We start from the raw sequence: 23,392 nt of genomic DNA on the forward strand, positions 1-23,392 counted from the left end.
TTAACAATGGAAAAAATAAATAGAAATACCTTTAGAAATACCTTTAGAAGAAAAAAAATTAAGATAGAAATACCCCTTTCCCACCAGAGCCCATTAGAGCCAATGATCTAAGTTTAATTCTTCATCTCATTATTTTTTTCCTTGGGATTTGATGTTCATCTAGGTCAACTTATACGCACCTTGACTACGTCTGCAGGGGAGCTTTTATATAATTAATATAGACATGCGCGCAGGACTACACTCCTGGCCTTGAGGGATTCAAACTCTGACCTCCTACGTGGCAGTATTGGTCTTTTACCAACTAAGTCAATCCTCCGGGTTCATCCCATTGTTTACTTTCTCCACAAAAAATCAATCAATTCTTGCAAATTCTTTACAACCAATCTCCCTTTACACAATTATTCTCTGCACCTATCAATAGGAAAAAGTTTTGGGGCTCTGCAATGGAGGGAAGGTCATAAGTATGGTCATTCCTTCTGAGCCACATTATAACCACACAAAACATCAAAGAAACAGAGATTTACATTCAAAGAAACACAGAATGCTTCCAAACAATGTTCAGAAGATGGACAATGTTTCACATTATGTATAATGGATTAAGAGGTTTGATCCAAACTCATTGAGCCCTGTGAATAACAATCATTCCATTCATAGACTGATGAGTTTTTTTACCACTGAGATCTTATGCAACATACATCTTAATCACTGCAAATCATGAAAAATTTTAAGAAATCTCTTCCTCAGATATATGTACATAATCATATTTCCATATATAGCAGTAGACACAACTCTTGGATTTCTTTCACATACTTACTTATTGATTGAATGGATAGCAGTCCCATTACTTACTATTCATACACAATACATGTTACATGAACAACTCTAGCAGATATCAGGCTTGGAAGTGCACATATACAACTCCAGCAGAACCTTCCCGACTGTCGGTGTAAGAGGACATCTTTTGGCATTGGCATTGTGTATGCAAGGACAACCTTCTGACCTTCTCTAGTTCTCTATATATGATTAACACATGAAAATCAAATAAGACTCAAGAGAAGTAATAACATACCATTGGTATTAAGCATACTTTTTGGCTAATTATATCCTCTTAGCCTTAAGCAGTCTGTGATTCAATTTGGGTGCAAGGTGCAAAAGCTCTGTCAACAAACAAGAAAATACCTCTGGAGAAGTTGCGGGCTGACCAGCTTATCTATAATCGATGTGGAAAAAGAGCTCTTCTGGAGAATCATCCTTGGACAAGACACAGCCGACACCAGCACAGAGAAGTTCATAGGTATGGTCATTAGACAATTATTTTCTGCTTCTGTCAATAGGAAAAGATTGATGCACTATAATGGAGGCAAGCAAAGATCTCTCTCAATACCCGGTGTACATGAATGGGGAAATGAAGGTTCCAAATCCAGAAATATATGAACATAAATGGGAAGAAATGTAGAGACACAACTGGAAGTAAAATTACCTTCAATTCCATAGTGTTTTCTGGGGAGTGCGCTATTCGCTTGGTATTTGTGCTCCTCAATTATTACTTGATCTTCTGGTCATCGATGAAGATGTTTGGGATGTGGGATATCTTGCTCCAATCTTCACCGATTTCTTTTTGGCAACTTCGTCTCAAGGAAGGTCACCTCATGATTCTCAACTCTCGGAGTGCCGAGAGACGCTGCAACACTCCCTCCTCCTCCCCCTGAGGTATTATAGACTTGATCTTGGAGCAGGTTCGGATATCAAGAATCTCAAGGGATGTGAGCTGCCCTAAGCCTTGAGGTAAGGAGGAGTAGGGTGATACCCTCACACGCAATAACTTGAGCTTTGGGAACAACAACACCAATGACTTTGAAAGTGAACCTGCATCTTCTTTTAAAATCAACTCCTCAACATGTAGAGAGAGAAGAGGAAGATGGGAGAGCGATGGAGTTGGCAGCTTCCAAGTCAGATTTGGACAATCCCATATCAACAAGTTCCTTAGTGATGTCGACTGGATAAGGTCTTGTGGAATTGACCTTAACTTGGGCAGAGTGTTTAGATGAAGATACTGGAGACATGGCATAAAGATGAACCCTACTGGTGCTGCTTTATGCTTCCCATCTTCTACTGCTTGGTGTACCCTCACATCCCACTCTTCCAAATTCGGCATGCTATCCAACTGAAACACTTTCAACTTTGAAAACACGATTATATCAACACTATCATCATCATAGATTCCAAAAAACTCTATGCCCATGAATTTCTGATCCATTCCACGTATTACAAGGGTTTCAAGAGATGGCAATTTCCCTAGAGTCGAGGGCAATTGCTTCAATCTTCTGCAATTCCGAAGTTCTAAGAACACCATATAGGAGAAATTGATGCACTCTGTAGGACTAGCTATCCAATTGGGGAATGCAACACAGGGGTAGTCCGAAATTGATAGTTTCTCAATGTTTGGATGCGGTTTGAGACCTTCCAGCACATCCTCCATCCTCCTCCGCCACAATATAACTTCTTCTTCAACTTTTTCTAGTTCTCCTCCTCCTCCTCCACCTCCTCGTCTTTCTATTTCAGTTCTACCTTCTCCAATGACTTCTTCTTCTTTTGGTTCTCCTTCTTCATCATTGACGTTCTCGTCAACTTGTGACACACCGTGATCTTGATCAAAATAGATATACAGAGCACGAAGGTGTTGCTTATTCTTCAAGCACGCTGTCTCAGCATCACTACCATTTTCCACTCTTCCCAGACCTATTATACAAAGAGTATCGTGGAGGAAGTTGAGATCTTTAAGTTCTGTAATCTTACATCCTTCCCTTTCTACCCGATCACCACCGCCACCGATAATGAAGTTTGATAATTCACGCAATTTGATTAATCTCCCAATTCCTTTTGGTAGATAACTTAATCGCCGAGAATTTATCAAGTCAAGATTTACCAAATTGATCATTTCCCCAATCCCTTCGGGTAGTTTATGAAGATTCCTGCAATCGAAAAGCCATAAAGATTGCAAATTATATAGACTAGTCACTGATTTAGGTAACTCTTCAAATATTGACTTGGACAAGTTAAGGAACCTTAGATGTATTAGCTTCCCTATCTCATTTGGAAGCTCTTCAAGGGAAGCACCAGACAAATCTAGAGTCCTGAGACACGTCAAATGATCAAATAACTCAGAGGAGATTTTAGGAATCCTTCCATAGGTACGAAGAGTACGTAGACCTTTTGCTTTGTAAATGAAACAAGGAATTTCGCTTATCCCTTCTAAAACTAGGGATATATGACGAGTTCTACGATTGAGTTCCTCATTTCTAATAGTATCTCTAATTTTCAAAATAAAGCATGCATCCTCTTCAAGGGATTTTGCGAAATCAAACACAAGATCGTGCATCTTGTAATATTCCCATTTGCCTCTTGACTTTGAAACATCTTTTTGAAAAAACGAACGCATAACCAGATGATTGAAGTACTCTTCACCCACCATAAATAAATCATCTGAGCTTGCTCCAGTATGATCACCAAGAAAGCCTTGTGCCATCCATTTCATGACTGTGACTTTTTTTGACATTCCATGACCACTCGGGACGTGTGAAAAATATGCAAAGCATTGTTTCAAATGAGCGGGTAAATCATTATAACTGATTAATAGGGATGGCAAAATTTGTGTATTATTACCAGATGATAAAACTGCCCATAGATCATTGTCCAACACATTTTGCCAATCTTGCCTAGATTTTTTAGAACTTAAAAGACCTCCAAGAGTCCTTGCAGAAAGTGGCAATCCCTTACACTTCTTTGCGAGTTCCATGCCAATTTTTTCCAACTTATCACACTCCTCTTGTTCCCTTCCAGCCAATGCATAATGTCTTATCAATGACCAACAAGCTTCATCACACAATATGTCCAACCTATGGACATAAGTTGCACCCATCATGTTTGCAACCTCTAAGTTGCGTGTTGTGACTATAATCCTGCTTTCTTGAGAACCAAGTTTGAGGGATCTCCTTAACGGTTCCCATTCCATTGGATCCTCATTCCACACATCGTCCAAAACAAGGAGGAAATGCTTTGCTTCAATAGACTTATTCAGTTTATCATGCATATAGTGCCATGAATTATTATTATCACCACTTTGGTAGACAGAGTCTCCAATACCACCAATTTGTTTGATAATATCGATGGCAACCTTCATTTTATCAAAGGATTGGGATCCCACATGTACCCACATTCTCTTATCGAAATGTTTCTCAACTCTATCATCATTGAAGACCAATTGGGCAAGTGTGGTTTTACCCAGTCCACCCATCCCCACAATGGATATGACTGGGATTGTTATGGTAGAAACTACTAGTTGTTGTTGTTGTTGAGTATTACTACCCACTCTTAGCAACTTGCTTATAATGTTATCTTTATCCTTGCCGCGATCAAACACCTCTGATGCATCAATGAATGCGCTAGTTTCTAGTTTACTTTTGGACTCTTTTTGAAATATTTCAGGATTCCTACTAGTAACTGTTTCATGAATAAAATGAAACTTCTCTCGCAACTTTGCAATCCTATCTACCTTTTCATTTATTTCTTTTATCCTCCAAGCAATGTCATGGCGCAAACCGACTTGCTTCAAAGAAAAGCAACAAGAAGGAGGAGAAAACAAGTTGCCAAGACATACCTTCTTAGAAGTGCCACTCGAGCTGGTGCGATGAGCATGATCATGATTGACTCCTAATCTCCGTTGCTCTTCTATTTTTGATTTGAGAATTGCAGTGCTCCACTCATCCAAAACATCATTGATGTCATAGGCAACATCTTTCAAATCTCGTAGCCAAAGCTTCACTGTCTCATCCATAAATTGCCTTTTTTCAGCATCTCTGAGAACGGCCTGGATTATGGTAAAAGTATGTGAGAGGTTCTCGACCTCGTCCCTCACACCCACGACCAATCGCACTTCTTGTTCAATCTCCTTTTCAAGGATGGTGGCCAGTTGCTGGATGACGGTAGAAACAAGTGCATCAACCATTGTTGTTGCTAGAGATGATGATGATGATATCAAGCAAATAGCAAAAGAGAAAGATTCAAGGAAAACAGACTTGAGCATAAGCAAATAGCAAATAAGAAGAAGAAGACTAAGAAAGAAAAAAACTCAAGCAAATGTGAGCTGAAGAACACCAAAGAAGAGTTAGGAGAGAACTAAAGTGAAACAAATGACAGTTTGGTTATGAGAATAGATGTTGGAGTTGATGTTTAGGAAGTCACGCTTGTAATATTAGATTATATAGATCTATACTAGACCATATAAGATTCTATCAATCTATTTGATTATCTGGGTCTTGTTTTTTAAAATAAATAAAAGAAATAACAAAAACAAATATTTAAATTTTTTATTAAAAAGATAAACCATAAAGAAAAAGGGCTATGTATAATGTATGTGCCCAATATCAGAAAAAAGTCACATCAAATGTAATAAATTCAAAAAAGAAAAGTAGAATAAAGCAAATACCAAAGTGAAAAAGTCAGATAAAGTCTAAAGCAAGAGTAAAAGTATGATTGATTTCAAAATAAAGTAAACAGAAAATATAAAATAAAATAAATTTGAAAGTCTTTCATATTATGCAATCTCCAACTTTCTTTGGTGGAAAGCATAAGCAATCAAACTTCCTAAAAGACATGAAGGTAAATGAAAGACTAGATAAGGTAAATGATTGAGTTGGTAAGTTTAGAGGTTAATTTATTCTATAAAATTAAAATCTATCAATGAAAATGTTTTTGTTTTATTAATTATGAGACATAGAAGTGGGGCCCATCAATTTGGTTAAAGCCTGCAATATTTAACTTATGATTTGGCTTTTCTTTTCTTTTTTTTGGGTCTAAAGATTTGATTAATTGATGATCAAGGGAATGGTACATTTGAATTTCTCACAAAAAATAATTTAAAGGCAGTGGTACTTCACAAGTGAAGTCATTGATTACTTCTCATCTGATTAACTTGAGAAAAAAATTTGAAATGCGTTAAAATTATTAATGTCCAGAGTTTAAGTAGAAAGGTTGCTTAAATCATTATACCTTGAGTATCTAGTTTGGATTCAAAAATAAAAGTATTCAAAAACACAATATTTATTCTCCATCCCTCCTCTATCTTTTTTTTGCTTTTTCCAACTAGTATGTATTAAACAATACTATGTTCTATAGTTAATTGGACTCTCCCACAAAGGTCCATTACATTGTTGGATCGTAACTAATCTGATAGTGTATATTAAAACATCTTTAAGTATGACTTAAAAAGAATTAAAAATAGGATTGAGACAATATGAACTCATCTTAAGGAATTGGTGGAAGAACAAGAATGGAAGCTAAATCATACATGGAAGAACATAAAATTGAGAGAGAAGGAAAATCAAAAGATTGGAAAGTCGGAGATTCAATGTAAGCCAATGATAGTTGTTTAAGAGAATAACAAACCTTTGAGCCATGAGAGACTAAGATGAGAATTCAGTACTAAAAGCCCTTGAGACTGAGAATAATTTTTAAAAAATAAAAATTATTATCGTTTGGGATTAAATTATTATCAAGTTTTCATCATCTTCATTATTATTGTATGATATCACTAAAGACTAAAAAATAATATCACTAAAGACCAACTTTTGCTTTGATTGCAGAAAAAGTAAAGTTACGAAAGTTCAATAATGATCAAGACTGTAAATGAGTAACTACGAACCAAATCTTGAATCAATATGCAAATTAAATAAGTGATACTAAAGTGTATTTGGACTTTAGTGTTAAAGGTCAGTTAATGGTTCTTATTCATTCCTATTCCAAAAAATGTTACTAAAAACTTTCTTCTTTTCACATTGTGTATGATGTTTGATATCACCAAACTTTTGCTTTGATTGTGAAAGAAGTTGTGAAACTCAATAGTGATCAAGGGTGTCAATTAAAGTACGTTTGAGTTTTTTAACATCGTTCCTCACACCCACCACCAATCGCACTTCTTGCTCAATCTCCCCCTTAATGGTGATGACCAGATTATCAATGACAGTAGAAACTAGAGCGTCAACCATTGTTGACGCTAGTGATGATATCCAGAAAATAGCAAAAAAGAAGATTCAAGAAAGAATGACTTCATGGTACAAATGTTCGTTGAGGGAATCCTATGTACCAAACACCAAAAAAAAAAAAATTTCCCATGCGGGTGAATTCACGATGCGCCAGCCCACTGGCAAGAGTTCGAGAAAAATAAAAATATCAAATTGATATCAATCTATTTGACGCTTATTAGTAAGGCCAGCCAAGGATTTGTATAATTAATTAACTAGCCCATATGGAACCACCCAAGTTGGGAGAAAGTTTCAATTATTTTACTATTGTGAGCCATGCTTCGACATATTGTTGTTACGGGGTCCCGCCCCCGGGGCGGCCGGGGTTTGGTTACGGAGCTTTTGAATTCAGAGATTTGAAATCTTTGGATTCATGAATCCGAGATTTATACCCGTTTGGTTGTGAAAATGTCTAGATTCATGAAATCTAGAGATTCATCTTTTTATAACTAAAAACGTGAATCGTAGATATATGGGTATGGGGTGAAATTCAGAGATTTCATCCCTATTATAAAAACGTTAAATATTTGCATATTCACAAAAATCACAGATTTCATTCTGCATATTCGATTAACCAAACAGTTAATTTTATAAATTATGACTTCATATATTTGAAATCTTCAAACTCATGTAACGAAACAAGCCCTTAGGTAACCCATCAAAATCGATGGATGAACCAACCACTCATATAAAAAACCCACCAACTTAAATTATCTAGATTTTTTTTCTTTTTTAATTATCTTAGAAGTCCTTAATCGGATTCACATCTTCTATAATTCTCACTCTCTATAATTTTCAGTAATTCCTATTTCGGATTGTAACGTGTAATAGTTAAGTATCCAACCATCACAATTAAACCCCAACTAAGAATTGAATCTAATAAATCCCTAATTATTGAAACACTTGCACGACTGCATCTTCCTCCTCCTCATGACCTCCCTAATCATGTCCATCTCCATTGTCAATACAGCTGCACAAGATATGTTCTATGAAGATAGAAGTCTTTAGAGTCCAGAGACGAAAATGATGAAACAATGAGTTATGTTTCTACAGCTATCCGTCTTGTCAACCTTCAGCCAAGTTAGCATTATTTGACAATCATATTTAGACCTCAAACACTTTATCCAAATCTTGATACAGTGCCCAAATCCTTGATTAAACACTCCATGATTCATTCATTTACTATATAAAACAGTACAAGTTATTGATTACATTTATGTATTGAACACTAAACTTTGAAAGGAAACGTACACCACAATTTCATAATAGACCTTACTACATTTACTCTACTAGCAATAACCAGCAATGCTGTCCAGTACAAAAACCAAAGCACATCCCCTTTGTTTCATCTAGAACAATCTGCTTACCCAACATTTGGGTGTTTCCAAGAACAGGTGGTAAGTTAAGAGTCTTCTTCAGCAAGTTGAGAATACACCAGACAAGCTATGAATGAATCACTGACCAAGTTAGCAGCAGCTAGAGAAATTTCCAATTCTATGCCACCTTGAAAATACATGGTCACATTTGGAGGGACCAAAGGTTCAAAAACATTGCCGGTCGTGTATAACATGTACCCAAGAATCCTTGGACAGGATATATGTACAGGATCATATTTCTATATATAGCAGTAGACACAACTCTTGGATTTCTTTCACATACTTCATGACTGAATGGATAGTAGTCTCATCACCTACTATTTCATACACAATTTATGTCACATGAACAACTCAAGCAGATGTCAAGCTTGTAATTGCACATATACAACTCCACCAGAACCTTCCTGAGTGTCGGTGTTAAGAGGACATGCATCCTCTGGCAGTGGCGTTGTGTGTGCAGGGACAATCCTTTTGACCTCCTCTAGTTCTCTATATATGATTAACACACGAAAATCACATTAGACTCATAGAAATATTAACATACCATTGGAATCAAGCATACTTTTTGGCTAATTATGTCCTCTTAGCCTTAAGTAATTTATGATTAAATTCGTGTGAAAAGTGCAGAATCTCTGTCAACAAACAAGAAAATACCTCTGGAGAAGTTCCATGCTGACCAGCTTATCTATAATCAATGTGAAAAAACAGCTCTCTCGAAGAATTATCCTTGGACAAGACCCAGCCAACACCAGCACAGAGAATCTGTCATTAGACAATTTATTCTCTGCTTCTGTCAATAGGAAAAGATCGATTCTCTGTAATGGAGACAAGAAAATAGCTCTCTGAGTCTCAGGGTGTACAAGAATAGGGAAATGAAGGCCCCAAAGGCAGCATCAATGTACATCAAATATAAACATCCTCAAATTCCTTTGTTAATGTTGAAAGCAAGAATACTACAGCAGAGAAGGACACAATCATCTACAATCTATTCAAGAATTAAGCAAACACGAGGTGGGGAAAAACCACAATAGAAGATCTTTTCAATGTTTGAGCAAAATGAGATAAAAGGAACAGGGTTCCATGGACTAAAGCAAACATTGTGAAGGAAAAAAATCATGTGAATAAACATGATGAGAAGCTAGCAGAAGATCATCGATGGGAAGCACTACCAGTTCAGCAGAGACGAGAGATGATGAGGCAACTCTGTTTCTAGCAATGGGAATGTTGAAACCAAAGTAATAGCCAGTTTCACATTAAAGGTCAAGAAAATAATGTTACCATGCTTGGACATCTTCACTGCTAATGAAGATGAGAAGTGTTATAAGTAGCGATAGGGTCTCCTGGCCTCCTACAATGTTGAGTTCAATTGCGGATGATATGAGGAAGGTGTGCAAGTGATGAACGGGCCTCTCCAACCACTTTGCTGATGCAGATTCAGGTGATGATGAAGGCCCTGAAACAGAAGACCACAACCAAATCTCACTCAATGGCTGCGGAAGAAACAAAATCCTGATAGATAAAAAGGGATTGAACCAAAGCTTGAAAAACTTGCTAAAAATGTATCAGATGAGTCAAGGTAAATGAAGTAAATGGCTGAATGAATCTCATATTTAAGAACCCAAAATTCAGTAGCCATACCATGAATCATGAACTCCGAATCTACATCTTGAATGGAATCAACTATAAAAAATAAACAAAAACAAATATTGGCAGTCACTAGTGGTTTGTCATCTAAGAAACTGAGAGTTTATCTGACCATCAATGCAACAAATATAAGCATCTCAATATGATTAAAAATATAAAAATAAAGAAACATGTTTATCGGGTTTAAAATTCTGCCAGAGACCTTAGGTAAATAACTTTTGACCATGAACTCCTAAAAACTACAAAATCCTTTACTCAGTGTTTTTGAGGCCTTATCACTAGATCCATACGACTGGTATCAGCTTGATGAATTTAAAATCACTTTTCATACTTTCTATCAATCTCACCTTTATAAATCAAAGTTGGTTAATATATAAATCTTAAGGTCCACAAATGGTTCTGCAACAGTGACTGTAGAATAGAATGTAAGAAGTGAACGAGACTAGAAACCAAATACATTAAATCTAAGCATTTAGGAAACTAGAATGGGAAAAGGGGATTAACCGGAAATATCTTACATTAATCAGGACTTGGTGCAAAATAGAGGAGCTTCTTAGAATGCATAGCACCGATCTCTACAGTCTATAAATCTCAATTTCTCTGAATCATTTGAATGCAATGATAAAGTGGCACTGGCATCTGGCCTGTAAGCAAAGAAGAGAGGAGCACAAATGGATAACCTGTTTTTAATTTTAAAAGTAACAAATGCAACAAGAATATCGCTCGATCAAGATTAACCCTGCCAACCTTTAGTCTGGATCATTCGTTTGCATGCTCTTACATGCCTCATGAGTTCAGCAGTGCACAGAGAAAAAAGAGGAATTTTGAAGATTGTCAGAAGAGATTGCTCCCAAAGCTATTATCCCCACATTCACCTTTGAGTCACACAAAATCATTCATCATTTGAGATTTGGCACCAGATGTGCAAAAACAGTAAAACCATCAGAATAGGTGAGCATTATGTGTGTAGCATTGAATTCCCTACCATCTTGAACTTCAAATCCCTAATTAGAACAACCAATTGTTCAGCAAAAAATTACAGAGAAATAAAGAGAGAACCCAGCAAACAAAGTAATCAACGGAGATGGGAAGCAACATACAAACATATGGAAGGGAAATTTTGATAGAGAAGCTCTTTTGACATCACCTGTCATCATCATCACACTATTTTTTCCTCTGGAAACATCCACGGTGGTCCAAATGAGAAACTCTCTCAAGCTCAGGAACACTAGAAACTCTAAGATCACCGCAAGATAGTTGGCATGGCAAATAAAGATACCTACATCTCTATAATAAAATGTACATACTCCACATCAGAGTTGCTTAGAAGCAGGCAAATTGACCGAGGATTGAAAATAAAGAAGAAAACTAATATTTTACAGTAGGCTGACCTGATCAACTTGAAATCTCCACAAGTACCTAGATTCTCCAATATCATGAACCTCAAACATCTAAAACAAACAAAAAGATTAAACAACAAACCCAAAAATGGATAGAAATGGGAAGAGAAATGCAGATACACCTTAGAAAGTAAAATTACCTTTAGTTCCCGACTGGTGCGCTATTCGCTTGGTATTTGTCCTCCTCCTCAATTATTACTTGATCTTTTGGTCATCGATGAAGATGTTTGGGATGTGGGATATCTTGCTCCAATCTTCACCGATTTCTTTTTGGCAACTTTGTGTCAAGGCAGGACACCTTGTGATTTTCAACTCTCGGAGTGCCGGTAGACGCTGCAACACTCCATCCTCCTCCCCCTGAGGTATTATGGACTTGATCTTGGAGCAAGTTCGGATATCAAGAATCTCAAGGGATGTGAGCTGCCCCAAACCTAGAGGTAAGGAGGAGTATGGTGATACCCTCACACGCAGTAACTTGAGCTTATGGAACAACAACAATGACTTTGAAAGTGAACCTGCGTCTTCTTTTAAAATCAACTCCTCGACATGTGGAAATGGAGGAGGATGGGAGAGCGATGGAGTTGGCAACGTCCAAGTCAGGTTTGGACATCTCCATATCAACAATTTCCTTAGTGATGTCGACTGAGTAAGGTGTTGTGGAATTGACCTTAACTTGGGCAGATCACATAGAAAAAGATATTGGAGATGTGGCATAAAGATAAACCTAGTTGCTTTATGCTTCCCATCTTTTACTGCTTGTTGTACCCTCACATCCCACTCTTCCAAATTCGGCATTGAACCCAACTGAATCACTTTCAACTTTGGAAATGCAATTGTGTCAACCCCATCCTCATCCTTGATTCCAAAAAACTCTACGTCCATCAATTTTACCTCATCCATTCCATTTATAACGAGGGTTTCAAGAGATGACAGTTTTCCTAGAGTCGAGGGCAATTGCTCACATTTTCTGCAATAAGTGAGTTCCAAGAAAATTAGATTGGATAATAAATTGACGCATCCTGTAGGATTACCTAACCAACTGGGTATCACAAGACCGGGGTAGTCATGAATTGATAGTTTCTCAATGTTTGGATGTGGTTTGAGACCTTCCAGCACATCCTCCATCCTCCTCCTCCACGACAACATAGCTTCTCCTTCTTCTTCTTCTTGTTCTCCTCCTTCGTACCCAATGCCTTCCCCTTCTCCTTCTCCTTGGAAAATTTCTACTTCGTCTCCTTCGTCATCCATAATGCCATCGTCATCAACTCCTGAAATACCGTCATATTGATCAAAATAGAAATATAGACCATGAAGGTGTTTCTTATTCTTCAAGAACGCCATCTCGGCATCTCTACCATTTTCCACTCTTCCCAGACCTATTATCGTAAGACAATCCTGGAGTAAGTTGAGATCTTTAAGTTCTACAATCTTACATCCTCCCCTTTCTACCCCATCACCACCACCGATAATGAAGTCTGATAATCTGCGCAGTTTGATTAATCTCCCAATTCCTTCTGGTAGATAACTTAATTGCCGACATTCCGACAGCTGAACATCTACCAAATTGATCATTTTCCCAATCCCTTCGGGTAGTTTACAGAGCTTGGAGCAATTGTAAAGCCGTAATGTTTGCAAATTATATAGACTAGTCACTGATTTAGGCAATTCTTCAAATCTTGCCTCGGACAAGTCAAGGTACCTTAGATGTATCAGCTTTCCTATCTCATTTGGAAGCTCTTCAAGGGAAGCACCAAACAAATCTAAGGTCCTGAGACACGTCAAGTGACCAAATAATTCGGAGGGAATTTTAGGAATCCTTCCATAGGTATGAAGAGTACGTAGACCTTTAGCTTTGTAAATGACACAAGGAATTTTGCTTATCCCTTCTAAAACTAGGGATAAATGACGGGTTCTGCGATTGAGTTCCTCATTTCTAACAGTATCTCTAGTTTTCAAAATAAAGCACTCATCTTTTTCAAGGGATTTTGCAAAATCAAACACAAGATTGTGCATCTTGTAAAATTCCCGTTTGCCTCTTGACTTTGTAACATCTTTTTGAAAAAACGAACGCATAACCAGATGATTGTAGTACTCTTCACCCACCATAAATAAATCATCCGAGCTTGCTCCAGTATGGTAACCAAGAAAGCCTTGCGCCATCAATTTCATGATTGCGCTTATTTTACCCATTGCATAATCACTCGGGACATGTGAAAAATATGTAAAGCATTGTTTCAAATGAGAGGGTAAATCATTATAACTTATTAATAGGGATGACAAAATTTGTGTATTGTTACCAGTTGATAAAACTGCCCATAGATCATTGTCCAACACATTTTGCCAATCTTGCCTAGATTTTTTAGAACTTAAAAGACCTCCAAGAGTCCTTGCGGAAAGTGGCAATCCTTCACACTTCTTTGCGAGTTCCATGCCAATTTTTTCCAACTTCTTACACTCTTCTTGTTCCCTTTCAACCAAGGCATAATGTCTTATCAATGACCAACAAGCTTCATCACACAATATGTCCAACCTATGGACATAAGTTGCACCCATCATGTTTGCAACCTCTAAGTTGCGTGTTGTGACTATAATCTTGCTTTCTTGATAACCAAGTTTCAACGATCTCTTTAACGGGTCCCATTCCGTTGAATTCTCATTCCAGACATCGTCTAAAACAAGGAGGAAATGTTTTGCATTAATAGACTTATTCAGTTGATCTTGCACAGATTGCCATGTAATATTATTATAATCACCATCTAATTGGTTGATGGAGTTTCCACTACCCCCAATTTCCCTAATAATATTGATGGCAACCTTCTTTTTATCAAAGGATTGCGATCCCACATATATCCACATTTTCTTGTCGAAATGTTTCACCCTGTCATCATTGAAGACAAGTTGGGCAAGTGTAGTTTTACCCATTCCGCCCAACCCAATAATGGAGATGATTGGGATTGGTCTGGCAGAGACCACTAGTTGGTGGTGTTGTTGTTGACTACTACTATCCTCTCCCACCAACTTACTTATAATGATATCTCTATCCTTCTCACGACCAAACACCTCTGATGCATCAATGAATGCACTAGTTTCTAGTTTACTTTTGGACTCTTTTTGGAATATTTCAGGATTTCCACTAGTAACTGTTTCATGAATAAAATGAAACTTCTTTTGCAACTTTGCAATCCTATCTACCTTTTCATTTACCTCTTTTATCTTCCGAGCAATGTCATGGCGCAAACTGATTTGCTTCAAAGAGAAGCAACAGGAAGGAGGAGAAAACAAGTTGCCAGGGCATACCTTCTTAGAAGTGTCACTCGTGCTGGTGCGATGAGCATGATCATGATCGACTCCTAATATCCGTTGCTCTTCTATTTGTGATTTGAGAATTGCAGTGCACCACTCATCCAAAACATCATTGATGTCATAAGCTACATCTTTCAAATCCTTTAACCAAAGCTTCACTGTCTCATCCGTGAATTGTCTTTTTTCAGCATCTCTGAGAACAGCCTGGATCATGGTAAAAGTATGTGAGAGGTTCTCGACCTCGGCCTTCACACCCACAACCAATCGCACTTCTTGTTCAATCTCCTTTTCAAGTATGGTGGCCAGTTGCTGGATGACGGTAGAAACAAGTGCATAAGCCATTGTTGTTGCTAGAGATGATGATGATATCAAGCAAATAACAAAAGAGAAGATTCAAGGAAAACAGACTTGAGCAAGCAAATAGCAAAGAAAAAGACTCAAGAAACAACAAAACTCAAGCAAATGTGAGCTGAAAAACACCAAAGAGGAAGACTCAAGAGAGAACTAAAGTGAAACAAATGACATCTTGGTTATGAGAATAGATGTTGGAGTTGATGTTTAGGAAGTCACACTTGTAATATTAGATTATATAGATCTATACCAGACCATTGCAGCTGGTGCGTAGCAGCTAGCTGAGACATAAAAGTAGTTCACTGCATTCATTATTAAAAAGAGAGAACCCCATGCGCCTGAATTTAGATAGAATAAACTAGAAGCAAAAAGCAATATAAGATTTTATCAATCTATTTGATTATTTAGGTCTTGTTTTTTAAAAAATAAAAAAAGAAATAAAAGAAATAATGAAAAAAATATTTTAAATTTTTATTAAAAAAATAAACCATAAAGAAAAAGGGCTATGTGTTTATCCCATATCAGATAAAGTTGAATAAAGCAAATACTAAAGTGAAAAAGTCCAATAAAGTCTAAAATAAAGTATGATTGATTTCAAAATAAAATAAACAGAAAAAATAGAATAAAATAAATTCGAAATTCTTTCATATCATGCATTGTCCAACTTTCTTTGGTGGAAAGCATTAAAGGAAAAGAAGCATCCAAACAACTTTAGTTATTTTTTAATATAAAAATGTAATTCTTAGACACTAGACGATAATGTCCGTACTCTTCTCGGAGATGTGTTATTCATCTCGTGTTTTTTATATTAATGCCGCCGAGTGAGTGCGAACCCAAGACCTCCCCTAGGGAAGTTATTCATCTCGTGTTGGACATAGTCAAGCGTGGCCTTTCCAACTAAAAGTTGCACAAGCAATTAAAATTTGAAAGACTAGATAAGGTAAATGATTGAGTTGGTAAGTTTAGAGGTTTATTCTATAAAATTAAAATCTATCAATGAAAATGTGTTTGTTTTATTAATTATGAGACATAGAAGTGGGGCCCATCAATTTGGTTAAAGCCTACAATATTTAACTTATGATTTGACTCTCTTTTTTTTGGGTCTAAAGATTTGATTAACCGATGATCAAGGGAATGGTTCAATTGATGGATTAAGGGTCTGTTTGGCTACATGAATTTAGAAATTTCAAATCTCTGGATTCATAAATGGAAATTTATACCCGTTTGTTGCGTAAATCCTTGAATTCTTGAAATCTAGGGATTCGTTTTTTTACACTAAAATCGTGATTCTATAGATTTATGGGTATAAAATTTCATTATAAAAGCGTTAAACATTTGCACATTCACAAAATCACATTAACAAAACTCTTCGAACCACATATTCAAGTTCATCAAATCATTAATTTTATGAACCATGAATCCATAGATTTGAAATCATCTAGATATTTGAAATCTCCAAACTCAAGTAACCAAACAAATCCTAAAGTAATTAGAAGGTTTGGATGCCAATTGTTCATTATATTATTCTTTAAATTGATCGTTTAACAAATGGTTATAATGGCAATGTTAGTTTTTTTTCATAAGTGTTTAAACAAGGGTTGTTAAACAAGGGTTTTCATTCACATTTGTTTTTTGCAGACGACACCTTCTTGTTTTGCAAAGCAGAAATCGAAGAGGTGCTAGCTCTTAAAGTTGTGCTGGAACTATTCATGGATCTGACGGGACAAGAAATAAACTTTGAGAAAAGCGGGGTCTTTTTTAGTCGGAATGTGATGAGGGAACAAAGAAGCCAGATACTTTCAATTTTGGGAGTATCCGAAATCAAGGGAGGAACAATGTATTTGGGGTCAAACATGGTGCAAGGAAAGGCTAAAACAAAGACAATGCAAGTCGTGGTGGACCGAATGATGCAGAAAATGTCAATGTGGAAGGCAACAAATATATCATATGCAAGAAGGGGGGTGATAATGCAAGCCTCAATCCAATAATTGGCCCTATACCAGATGCAGTTCCTGAGATTCCCAAAAGCTACATGCAAGAAAATAGATGGGATTTGTCAAAAATTTTGGAACAGTCCAATAAGAATAGGCAACTGAATCTAATAGCTTGGGGGAAATTCTATCAACCAAAAGAAATGGAAGGAATGGGATTCAAAAGAATGGAGGACTACGATACAGCGTTACACCTCAAACAAGGATGGCGAATACTCTCTAATCCAGAGGCGATTTAGGTTCAAGTCCTCAAGGCCAAATATTTTAAGTATCAGAGTTTTTTTGCCCCAAAAGTAAAAAGGAAAAAAGGATCATGGGTTTGGAATAGTATCACAAGCATCATTCATGTACTAAGAACAATGGTGAGAAGGGTGGTCGGCAACGGGAGAAGAACCTCGTTTTGGTTTGACCCATGGGAACAAAACCAAGAGAACAACTTAGTAAGGGAGCAGAACATTACAAGATGGCCTCCGGAGGCAACAGTTGCAGAGGTGGCAAGTGATCTATTCAATCATCAGGAAGCCAGGGAACCAATGTCTCTTGCGGCAACCATTCCTCCAATCAACCTTTCAAACCAAGAAGATTCTTGGTCTTCCACAATCTCAACAAATGAGGATTTTTCGGTAAAGTTGGCTTTCCGTGAAATGATGAAACAGCGGTTTGCGACTCATGATCACCATCTTACAAAATAGTGGAACCAAATGTGAAAACTTCCAATCCACCCCAAATTTAAAGTATTTTTTTGGCGTGTTATAAATGCAAGTCTCCCGGTCCGTGCACACATGGAAGCCAAGCTGATTGCGTGATATGCGGGAAGGAAGAAGAAACAACGTGGCATCTTTTCATTTCATGCGAATGGGGAAAGCGAATCCACACAGCAAGCCCGTTGGGACTACGGATAGAAAACTGGAGAGATATGTCCTTACTGAACTGGTGCCAAAAGATGTGTCTACTTTTAACAAAGGAAAAAAGTAGATGGTTTATGTCAACTTTCATAATCTTGTGCTACTTTATTTGGAAAGAGAGGAATAATAAACTTTTTAATATGAATACACCTAACCCGTTTATGGTGCTAAGGAATATCTAGAAATGGATAAAAGATTTAAAGTTGTAGAGAGAGGGAGAAAACACCAACTTATCTGTTCCCTTTAATAATACAAATCATATTAACAGAGGAGAAAATTGGTGTACAAAAATGCCACAGACTAACAAGAATATTATTCTATGTGTAGGGATTCTTAATCAGCAAATAGGAGCGGTTGGATGGAGCACTGGAGCGTGCAAAGACGGACATTTAACGTCCGTCAATTTTGGAAGAGGAAACGAAAATGGGATCTTGGAGAATATGCTCAAAGGTTTGCAATAGGAGATCGAAAGCGCAAACAAGAGTGGGTTTAAAATGGATGAAATATGGACAAACAATCCTAACATTGCAGATATCCTACCATGGCCTTCAAGAAAAAAAAATGGACTCTTCGGGAACAAACAATTATACTAGAGTTGACAACAACGACAAAAAGGTCGGAATACAAACCTTTCACAAACCCAGTGCTCCAGATATATTTTGAGGGGTATGCCAAAACGGCATTAACCTTACAAGATGACTGTAAAAGAACTATTTTCAATATCTGTAACTGTTTTTTGACGTAATATTAATGCAATTTCCTTTTTCATATAAAAATAAAAAAATAAACAGGCCCTTAATCAATAAAAGTTTTTTCTCTTTTTTCTTTTTCTTTAACTCTCAAACGTATTGTTAAAACCAAAACACTCATGATGTGAGTAGTTTGGCAATAACTCTCAGAAGAAAACAAAAGTTGTCATTTCATCTTTATTCAATTCACTCAAAACGTTATCGCGAAAACTCTTCTTTTTACATTTTGTATGATGTATGATATCAGTGTCACTAAAGATCAAAAAAATAATATCACTAAAGACCAACTTTTGTTTTGATAGTAGAACAAGTTGTAAAGTTCAATAATGATCAGGACTGTCAATGAGTAACTATGAACCGAATCTTGAATCAGTATCCACATTGAATAGACGATACTAAAATATATTTGCATTTTAACGTTAAAGGTTCTTAATCATTCCCATTCCAAAAAAAAGTTGATCAAAACTTTCTTCCTTTCACATTTTGTATGATGTATGATATGACCAAAGACCAACTTTTGCTTTGATTGCGGAAGAAGTTGCGAGAATGATCAAGACTGTCAATGAGTAACTACGAACCAAATCTTGAACCTGTATCCAAATTGAATAGGTGAAATTGAAATATATTTGAACTTTAGTGTGAAAGAAGGCCAGTTAATGGTTCTTATTCATTCCCAATCCAAAAATAGTTAATAAAAACTTTCTTCTTTTTACATTTTGTATGATGTATGATATCATCAAACTTTTTCTTTGATTGTGGAAGAAGTTGTGGAAGTTCAATAGTGATCCAGGTGTCAATTAAGTATGTTTGAATTTCTTGACATTTTTCCTCACTGCCACCATCAATCACACTTCTTGTTCAATCTCCTCCTTAATGACAGTGACCAGATTATCAATGATAGCAAAAACTAAAGCGTCTAACATGGTCGATGTTGTTGAGCCTCTAGGGAAACGAGGGGTTCAACTTCAGTATTGTGCACTAAATGCACAGCACTGTGCTACCAACAGTCGAGGTCGAAATCTCAGTCTTGGCAGCATGTACTGCATATTTAATGCACAACATGACAACACTCAAGTCTTTGCAAGAAACGAAGAGATGACATCATCTGAATTTGATCAAGTGCAGAAAACAATGTCTAAGTTTCAGTTTTCATGGGGATGGAAAACAAGAACCCTCTACACATCAAGTGAAAAAATTCCAGCCTTAATTACCCACTTTTTTGGGTAAATGCCTAATTACCAAAGCAGATTCTTCTCTCCTATACTGCCAAGAATATTAAGTTTTTTCCCAAAAATCTTCCTCCAAGGCTAATAATGTAATTTTGACAAAATCTTACCTGCTAAAAAGCAAAAGAGTTCTTTCCCAAATCACTTTGTACGTACATGTCAAAGCACAGTCTAGAAAGGATATGTCCAAGTTTTGCTGAACCTTCCAACCCAAGTGATGCCCTGAAATGGAAATATTTCATTGATAGTGAACTTTTCATCCGTTTTAACCAATCTCAGAAGAGAATGCCATTCTAGTGATGAAGGCCATTGGAATTGGATGGAAGCGCTGTGTTCCACATTTTGGATTTGTTACAGAGAGAAAAGCAAGTGCTGAATTCTACTCTTTGATAAAGCAGCCAACTACATGAATTACATTGAACTGGCTAATTTTCCTCCACTGGCTGGTAACCCTAACTGTGATATTCCATTATTAACAAAACTTGTAACAAATCAAGATATTTCTCTCCAACTCCTATCCGATGCTAGATTGAGAGCCCTGAATGGAATAACCAAAGCCATTAATGAAGTCTTGTGGAAGGGGCTTTGGGGATACCGTGCTGGAGAGATTGGGAGATGGCATCATTGTATTTGAAGGATTTAGCATTAGAGTCGAGCAGCGAGGAGATTGAAATTGATGAAGATGGGTACCCAACAGGGGCTACAATATCAGCGTCCGTTCATATACTTCAGATACTAGCAAGGAATTTAACTCCGAAAGTCTAGCTACTACCCAGGCCCTGGTTCCATATCAGATAATACGAAGGAGAGAAGGATAAATGGGAGATGTCGAGGAAGGAATTTAAGGTTATCCTTTTTTCAGGGGTCGCTTTACCTTACTGTCCAAGTATATAAATCATATTAGATTTGATTATCATCAACTACAAAAAGTTCATGTTCGTCCAGAATCATGGAGCATATTAGATTCCGACCCAACTCTCCAACACTAAGAAAGTGGCACACAAAGATAATTTGAAAGTCAACGAGCTCGATCAATTGGTGTATTTCAGACAAAAAAACATTGGTGTTTCATATGGCTAAAGTTGGTCATCTGAAGGGTTACCAACTAGATACTAAAAAGCATAAAGAAATAAAACCTGTTGTTGGGAAGATGAGAGAGTTCACGCCCAAATAATTCATCAGCAAAAGGATCCAAGACAACCAAAAAAATGAATTTAGAGAGATCAACAAGATACAGTTTTTTTGTTTCTCAACAGAGACCCACCAATCCAAAACCTGCCTAAACTAGTATAAAGTAAACACTATCTTCAATCGTTAAAATATCTAAATGGGATATTACAAGTATAATCCCAGATCATTTTTTAGACACCTCCAGTTGCCAAAAACACGGTAAGGCCAGATTCTACTTGGCCAGAAAATGAAACTATATCTCTCTACATTAGCAGCAATCACTAGATCTCATCCCCTGTGATGAGCCATCCCCTACTTCAACCGACAACACAAATGCCCTGTAAGTATCACCAGTAGTCCACAGACGGCCCTTGCCCTCCCTAGAGAAGCACCTTCGCAAAGCACCAATCTAAAAAAATTGAAGTTGGGAAATGGGGGCACAAGGAGATTAACAGAAAAAAATTAAGAGCACCTTCCCGTTCACCACCAAAGAAAATTTGGTAACGATCCAAGGCACTCACTGAGTGGGCAAACACACGAGATTAGCAACATCAAAGAACTTGACCGACCGCTATGAATCTACCATCTCATCCTGCAACTCACTAGGGGCAATAAGCCCTGGAATAGAAAGCATGCGTTGGCGCTCCTTTTCTCTCTGAGCTGCAGCCTCTTCGGCATAGAGATCTTTGTTATCCTGCAATACATTTGAGCATTAGAATGAGAATCATATATTGTAGCGAACATAAATATGTAAGGATATTACAATTCCAAATTCCCTTGATCCAAGATCAGTTATAACAATTGACCATAACCATAAACACAGAAAAGCCACTTTGATCCTCTGGATTCCTAGGAATATGTATTTACTAAAATTTATAGGGATGGTTGGTGCTCTGGGACCATCCATAATAACTGACAAATTGTCACCTTCCAGTCTCATTGTGTCAAGGGTGAAAAGGGGCTATCTGGGAGCATTTACACAAGGCAAGTGATGGAGCAAAGTGCCAATCCTGCTTCATGAAAAAAACGGGGGGAAGTTCCAGGTCCCACTGATGCTGCTTCTGTGTGTACTCCCACTCGTCCTGTGCTGTTGCACAGGTCACTGACACAAGTGCCGGGTGGTGCCAGAGATGAAAAAACTAAGTTTTTTTGGTAGACCAGCACCTGGGCCCAGCCTGAATAATACCAGTGGCAGGCCATGGCTATGCCTGTTCACAGCACTCAGTAAAAAACCTTTGAACTTTCTGAGAGAAAGGGGTTAAAAAAAAAAAGAGAGGCTGAAACTCGAGAAGTATTTCGGCTGAAATAAAAGCAGATACAAATTTTCGTTAAGTTTGATAAATGAAAAGAACCTACGCACTCTTAGCTACTGATATATAAAAATAAATAAAAAAAAGGAATGAATCCCTTCAAGTAGAAGATAATCATGAATGTAGCATTTGCTAATAATGCATGACAACTCTTGACATAACAAAAATGAAATATAAACCCCAGCAAGTAGAAGCAAGAAAATACTGCTCCTTGTAAATAGCCCAGCACACCTAAAACAAGGTAGATATAAATGGGAAGTCGCACCAAACCAGGAGTAGACGAGAAATTTTGAACATTGTGTCCATAGGTTGAAGCGCATCACCCTCAAACCAACCCCCCCCCCCCGGCCAAAAAAAAAAGAAAGAAAAAAAGAAAGGGGCTTAGTAAGAAAGATCTCACACAGATGCTGCAGTGTTGGATTATCAAGTGGTTACACACGGGCATGCATTCAACAGAAACAGACGCACTTAAAGGCAATAGGGAAGACAGAAAGCTGAAGTCTGATCCAACTAATTTAACATTACCTGAGCCGAAAATTCTTTTGACTGTACAAGAAAATCTCGGATATGATCCTTAAACGTGGAGAGGTCATTCCTCGACTCAAACAGCCCATTTACAAATTGCGTAACCTGAAAAGTCAAAGTTGTTCAAAACAATGAAAATTTGAAAAGGCAAAATCCAGTTAAAGGTCCATTCCCTACCTCCGCTGTGGTCATGTTGGGAAATGATGAACCCAAAAGTTTTATGGTGTATTCACGTATGAACATAGAATTGTTGGGATATGGATAAGGAACTGTAGCGGCATCCCACAGAGGTTCCGTCAGTGATCTGGAGTCCACCTGAACAGGTATCGAAACTGTAATGATACTGTAGCTAAAAGAAATTGA

At 37.2% G+C, this 23,392-nt stretch overlaps 3 protein-coding genes across 10 annotated transcripts in view; all 3 read right to left on the bottom strand.

The window, feature by feature from the left end:
- Positions 1-1,436: 1,436 nt before the first annotated feature.
- LOC149000082 (disease resistance protein RGA2-like) lies at positions 1,437-5,214 on the bottom strand. Its single transcript, XM_089140860.1, has one exon. The coding sequence runs from the start codon at positions 5,081-5,083 to the stop codon at positions 1,643-1,645; it is 3,441 nt and encodes a 1,146-aa protein (XP_088996986.1). The 5' UTR covers positions 5,084-5,214; the 3' UTR covers positions 1,437-1,642.
- A 5,669-nt stretch (positions 5,215-10,883) lies between these two features.
- On the bottom strand, positions 10,884-15,397 carry LOC149000083 (putative disease resistance protein RGA4). Of its 7 annotated transcripts, none has more exons than XM_089140168.1 (4): positions 11,491-15,397; positions 11,247-11,386; positions 11,085-11,103; positions 10,884-10,974 (listed from the first exon to the last, which is right to left on the bottom strand). In XM_089140168.1, exon 1 carries the CDS (start codon positions 15,142-15,144, stop codon positions 11,695-11,697), a length of 3,450 nt encoding a protein of 1,149 aa, XP_088996294.1. In that variant the 5' UTR covers positions 15,145-15,397; the 3' UTR covers positions 10,884-10,974; positions 11,085-11,103; positions 11,247-11,386; positions 11,491-11,694. The 7 variants fall into 7 exon arrangements, with proteins under 7 accessions (XP_088996294.1, XP_088996293.1, XP_088996290.1 ...); XM_089140167.1 differs by having other exon boundaries at positions 11,200-11,386; XM_089140164.1 differs by having other exon boundaries at positions 10,884-11,386; positions 11,491-11,550; positions 11,640-15,397.
- A 5,616-nt stretch (positions 15,398-21,013) lies between these two features.
- Positions 21,014-23,392, bottom strand: part of XPO1A (exportin 1A) — a 30,885-nt gene continuing 28,506 nt past the window's right edge. The window contains exons 30-33 of one of the 2 annotated variants that reach the window (XR_016170781.1): positions 23,207-23,344; positions 23,030-23,134; positions 21,716-21,888; positions 21,014-21,603 (exon numbers count right to left, since the gene is read on the bottom strand). Coding sequence is in view for 1 of the 2 variants with exons in the window: in XM_089140400.1 (XP_088996526.1) it covers positions 21,766-21,888; positions 23,030-23,134; positions 23,207-23,344 (366 nt within the window). In the remaining variant the exon portion in view is untranslated. Of the gene's footprint in view, positions 21,889-23,029; positions 23,135-23,206; positions 23,345-23,392 lie in introns of both variants that reach the window. The other variant, XM_089140400.1, reaches the window with a different exon arrangement.

Source organism: Hakea prostrata, chromosome 11 (assembly GCF_041222555.1).
Source record: "Hakea prostrata isolate BN-2017 chromosome 11, UWA_Hpros_2, whole genome shotgun sequence".
Classification (NCBI taxonomy): Eukaryota; Viridiplantae; Streptophyta; class Magnoliopsida; order Proteales; family Proteaceae; genus Hakea; species Hakea prostrata.